This window comes from Nilaparvata lugens, chromosome 2, assembly GCF_014356525.2.
Source record: "Nilaparvata lugens isolate BPH chromosome 2, ASM1435652v1, whole genome shotgun sequence".
Lineage (NCBI taxonomy): Eukaryota > Metazoa > Arthropoda > Insecta > Hemiptera > Delphacidae > Nilaparvata > Nilaparvata lugens.
The window spans coordinates 26581711-26587710 of record NC_052505.1 but is presented as its reverse complement, the minus strand read 5'-3'; the positions used below and the strand labels follow the sequence as shown (position 1 = coordinate 26587710).

Below are 6000 nucleotides of genomic sequence, written 5' to 3'. Positions count from 1 at the left end.
TAGCTTCTTATTTCTTTATCAATGATGAATCATCATTTTCTCTACGGCACGCGAATCATTGTCTCCGATTCCTGAATACAGGAATTTCAACCTCACTCCTATTTGGAGCATTGTATTCGTGGAAATGAATCTAAATTCAAGGTCACATGGATTCAGATATGCTGGTTAGGAAAACTGGTCTTCGTTGCTGAAATTGAAAGACCGATTTGTTCAAATAATATGAGTAACATAGTCTTATATGAATAAAAGTTGTACAAGTTAATGGTTCCAAAAACTTACAGAACTTTCCCAGTTGGACTAGAATTGAAGTCTGATTTCGAGGTTATTTAGAGCGGATGTTAACATAGTTTTTCCAATCTTGGATGTTAGAGATGATAAGCAATATCCCATTGTTGTGAAAGTGTATCAAGTGAGCAGACGATTGAATTGTGTTAACTATAGATTGCCTTACATTTTTGTATTTTCCAGTGATCTGTAACTGACAATAGCATTCAAGTAATGACCATTTGAAATCAACAACTGAATCTTCTCAAAAAACAATTCACAAAAAAGTAATTGCAACCCTAGTCCATGATAGGATGCATGTTATGAAGTCAGTGGAAACGATAGGGCAGCATAAATATCACGTTTCTTTTTCAGTGCCTACCATTGTTGATAACTTTGCTTTGATACATCCTGGTAAGTATGATGTGAATATCAATCGATGATCTTTGTCAATTTTATCACAAGGTATCAATAATTGTCAATAGAAAAATTCCATTGAGCGTAAGCCTGTGGTACTCTTCTTAAAGTTGTGTAATACTGGACGATTGAATAAATAAATAAAGCTAACAACTCAATATTAACGATTAACAACTTGATATTAAAGTTTTGTTAAACGAAACATGAGATCCTATACATTGAAATGCTGATTATGGAAATTTGTTGAATATTTAATCGTTCATGTAGATCCACAATAATTAAACCATAATTATCAAGGGTTCAAGTAGGAAGCTCCAACTTCCGGTGCACCCTAGGCTCACGTTGAAGAGGCTTTTATGGCTCCACTTGATGCTCAACATTACATGAATAAAGCATTGGATTACGGCTACGACCCAGGATAATGAGGTCATTGTTCCTTGTGAATTTACCGGAAGAGCGGTACTGACCCAACACTGCCTCCTGTTTATCCAATCCTGCATCTTTGCTATATTACAGCATCACTGTTATAACAGCTGATCCTGGAGTATCCTTTGTAGGGTGTTTATGCTCGATCTTCACTCTACCACTCTAATAATTCAATTTCATACCGTTCAGTTATGATTGAATCATCACAGATTCAGTACTGGGAAATTATTAAATGGAGTAGATCAATTTAATCATAAACTCTCAATACGATTGCATCACAACCAATTACTTCTTGTTTTTAATTGCACTCACCGTTTGTCCAAGGACTGAAAGCACTGAGTCACACTGCGCATTCATTCATTGGCTGCTCTGTACTGTTACAGAGTTCACTCGAATCAATGGCGCTCTCTATCACTGATAGCCCTAATGAATGACTCGACTAGTCCTCACTGAAAAGAAACCCTGGTATGTTTGTGGTAGCGTGCTTTGCTTTTTCGTTGAGCAGCCGGTAACTGACTGTACATGCAGACCTCTGAGGAACGAAATAAAGTTCAATTGGTACAGTCCACCCTTGTCCTTGATTGGTTCGTTTGAGAAGTGAGTGAAATAAATTACACTGTACTTTTTTTGTTAATTGGAAAATAATAGTTATTTGTATATCTAGAGTAAAGTACTGTTTTTTCTCGCCGAGGGAAAAGTTTGAAGCCCGAGGCGAAGCCGAGGGCAACAATTTTCCTGAGGGAGAAAAAAACATTTATCACTCGTGATATACACAACATTTTTCCTCCACCTAAATTTTCATAAAAACTGCAAATAAAATAATTTTTAAAAACATACGTGACCAAACAATGTGTTACAACATAATCTAAAAAGTAAACAGAAACAGCTGGCTTGTAATCTCGTCAAAAGTTGTAACAACAATGGCTGCCACAACTACATCTATGATGAAGTTCTCGTTTCAAATTTGATTAGTTAATGAGGAATATTGGTTGGCTGGTATTATGAATAACATGGAATGAAAAAAATTTATACATTTTTTAGTATGGTGATATGAAGTTTGTAATAATTTTAGCATACAAACATAAATTTCATATATTGATCAAATGTCTGGTTAAGGTATTGAATTTAGTTGGTTCAATGACTACTCTATATGCTTCCTCATCTGAGCTCAGACCTTCTAACCTATTTCAAATGTACGTTTTTAAAATAGAGATGCTTCCCATGTTATTTAAATGGAGTCACTTTTAGTGACTAGGGAGTTTCCTGTCTTTTTCCTCCCGAGAGCGAAAAAGTGACACTTTAGTATTATGTTCCAGGGAGTAAAGTATTTTTTGTTCCCAATGAGCTCAATCGCTGGTATGACTGGTTCACGTAAGTTAATATTAATTGAATCACTTATATGTGTGTCAATTGATTATTATTCAGAATAATATCGATTATATGGGAATACTAGACACTCATTGAAATATACTTATTGTTATATTCACAATCACTATCAGATCACAATGGGAAAAGTTGACTGCTATAGTGAGTTCCACTGGCAGTGTTTGATTAGCAATGGTATTGCTATTCTTGTCTATCATTCAAAAAAGCGAATAGCGCTATCTCTTTCTCGCTTTGCTCGGTTAACAATGTAGAATAATTAATTAATTTAAATATATTTCATCTTAAGTATGAAAATTCATTATGAAATTATTGAAAAATATAATTTCTTACGTAATAAGATATCTAGTCTAGATAAGAAGTCTATATTTGATTATTTTCAACTAGAATGAAGAGTTAATAATTTATATAAATAAACCTGTATCAGCTACCGTCTATAGAAGGCATCGACAACACAGAGGATCAGCAACGTTGTTCTCCTATCTTCCTCCATTGCCATTATAACGTGGACCCCACTATGGTCTAATAATTTTGAGTTCTATTCAACAAGAAGGTAATCTATCAGGAGAAACATGGTAGGGATGAATTCAGATCCCTAGCAAAAACCATACAAACAGAAACGTATAGCTACAGAATAAACAATCTAGAAGTTTAAACTCCTATACTAAACAAGTAGTATAAAAGTTCTCTCTGGTATAGCAGAGCTAGTGGAACCATACTCTAGACATCTTTGCAATAGGATCAATCTCATCACCTGAACTATGATAATTTAAAAAATGTATTATTCAAATTAGATAATGGATCCTGGAATGAAAATAATTGAGTATTTCGAATGAAAGAGAAACTCAGAGGCTCTCTCATCCCAGGCTCTCAGTTCGATCATAAACTAGATTTTATGCAAACAATTTCATCAATTTACATATTATTATCATTGCAAAATAAATTCATGGTAACAGTTGATAAGAATCTTAGGGAAAGTAGCTGTAATAATTGTTATTCCAGTTCTATCAGTTAGTACAAGAGATATTATAGCAATAGGTACACCCCGTCATTCCATACCCGGCATGATTGTAAAGCAGGTCGTAAACCATACAACCTCGCGTATATTTCGAATCTTATCAAATATTTGGGACCGCCGAATTAAAAGCTCCTGAGAGATGTTGTACAAGACGGGCAGACGGGCAGACGTCGTATTTCTTGATGCGCAGCGTATCATTCCGTATTCGCTCGCACGGGTAGACAGTCATACATAGCGCGTCATCCTATTTATTTTTTCATGAAATATGTGTGCGGGCCACACATATGCGACCGGGCCCCGAATATAAGCTGCAGTATCCGACTTGATATATGTGCGAACTTATAGACCCTAAGTATAGAATATGGAGTGTGGTAGGGGTGGTGTGCGCTTGCGCGGGGCTACGTGTAAGGGGGGGAACCACCCCACGGCACGCTTTTAGCGCTCAGTCGGAATCATCGCCGCGTTCTCTCCACTAACTTCTCTTCTCAGACGACAAGTGTCGTTACGAACCTGAACGACAACGAATGTCGCGTCTAAATTGTCGCACCAAATTTCGTGTGTCGCTCCGCTACTTCGATAACAGTAGTTGATGATAAGTGTTACCAAGTATCACCACCATCCATCATCAACTTTCATCATCAATATCATATATGAACATTGAAGGAATCATTGTTGATGACATTCACAACTGACCAGGTACAACATTGTTTTGCACTCATTGTCAACCGTAACTTAGGCCTTATGATGGGTACGCGGTTGATAGGTTATGAATTCAAAATCTATGAGAAAATTTATTCACATTGTACATAGCTGCAAAATTATCGAGACTCCTCATTAAAACTTTCCTATGAGACGTAACTAAGATGAGACTGTTCTTAGATTTTATATTGAAATAGCAATTCAATCATGATCATTTCAGTAACAGCTCACTCATTGGATAGTTCGTTGTCTCACTTTGAATAATATTCACGTTTCAACTATAAGAATAAATAGTAAACGACAGAATAAAACCTGTAGCAGAAAAATAGAATATGAATCTCATCCTATCATCATTTGATAGATGAAATGAAATTCAATAACATGATTTCCCTATTGAAAAAACTTTATTTATTTATGTAGAAATTCTGCATTTCTGACTACATTGTACAATTTCTTAAGAATTACTCTCTCTATTGTGGTATAAAACGAATAGTATTCTCTCAAATCAATAAAATAGTGATTCAATATTTATGTAATTGATGAGATAATGTAATCCGAATTGATTAGGTAGCCTACAGCATCTTCCACTCATTGTGAAACATACTTCAGAAATCTGTACCAGTATTTCCAAAAGTTTCAGATTTGTGTTAACCCAGTTATTTCTCTTCTGTGCTTGTATGGAGTAGAATACTTTTGGAAAACAGGAAATAGTACAACGTTACATTCTCCAAAGCATACAAATTGCCCTATTTTCGGCATTCATGAATCTGTATTTTTCCTCAAGATAGTCACATTTTCATTTTTATTTTCATGTGGTCTCCTTCGTTTTCCATGAATCTTCCTTGAATCAAACTTCAATCATTATCCTTGAAATGGAGCCAAATTGAAGAACGAAAGCAAAGTTTACAATGGAGCAAAGCAATAAAGCAAAGTTTGGCGGTGTACTACTCCGCCGATATCTAATTCTCAGAGTTGTTACCTCTAGCAAATGGAACTTGCATAATCTGTGATTCATGTACTAGCTCTACACTCAGAGCTCGAAATATTCTCCTTATTGCATATTGACTTGATAGAGTCAATACAAGCAAGTTGAGTCTTCATGGTCTATTAATTGGAGACCATTAATCTTCTATTATAATATTCTTTAGACCACTGGCCAATATTTAGTTCTCAAATAGTTGTTTCCTCTAACAAATGGAACTTGCATAATTTGTGACTTATCTACTCGCTCCAGTCAATGTTCGAAGTATATAAATTATCCTTATTGCTTCCGGATTCGATTGACTTAATTGACGCAAGTCAAATCTGTATCATAATTAAAGAGATTTGAATTGTTGTAAAAAAATCCACTTTATTTCGATATGAAATATCGTTTGTGATAAGAAATATACTAAATAGTTAATATATAGTTTGTTTATTTGTTTTTTCTACTTTTTTCAAATAAGGTGGATTTTTGACAACATTTCAAGTCTCTTCAATAATGGAAAAGTTCCACAACATCGATATTCACTCTACAAACTTAATCAAATCAGTTTTCTTCATAGCACAAGAGATTGATCTTTGTGGTTAATACTAGAGACTTTGATGTCTTCAGGTAATATATATTAATGTGGATTATTACTACAGTCGAATCAATGAAACTCTAGAATTGGAACAATAATTATAAGAAACTATGATTTTGTGAGATGCTCCAATAATTCATCAATTCAATATACAACAATTTCACAACGAGTTATGTATAAGTATGCCTGAAGGAGACAGTTAGTTGCCTGTGACGTCATTGAGGGATGGAC

At 34.8% G+C, this 6000-nt stretch overlaps 1 protein-coding gene across 2 annotated transcripts in view; it reads left to right on the top strand.

Annotated features, from left to right (window-relative positions):
• Nucleotides 1–3960: 3960 nt before the first annotated feature.
• Nucleotides 3961–6000, top strand: part of LOC111057132 — a 143086-nt gene continuing 141046 nt past the window's right edge. For both annotated transcript variants that reach the window (XM_039420917.1, XM_039420916.1), the window contains exon 1: nt 3961–4204. In XM_039420917.1, coding sequence (XP_039276851.1) covers nt 4184–4204 — 21 coding nt within the window. In that variant the 5' untranslated portion in view covers nt 3961–4183. The remainder of the gene's footprint in view (nt 4205–6000) is intronic.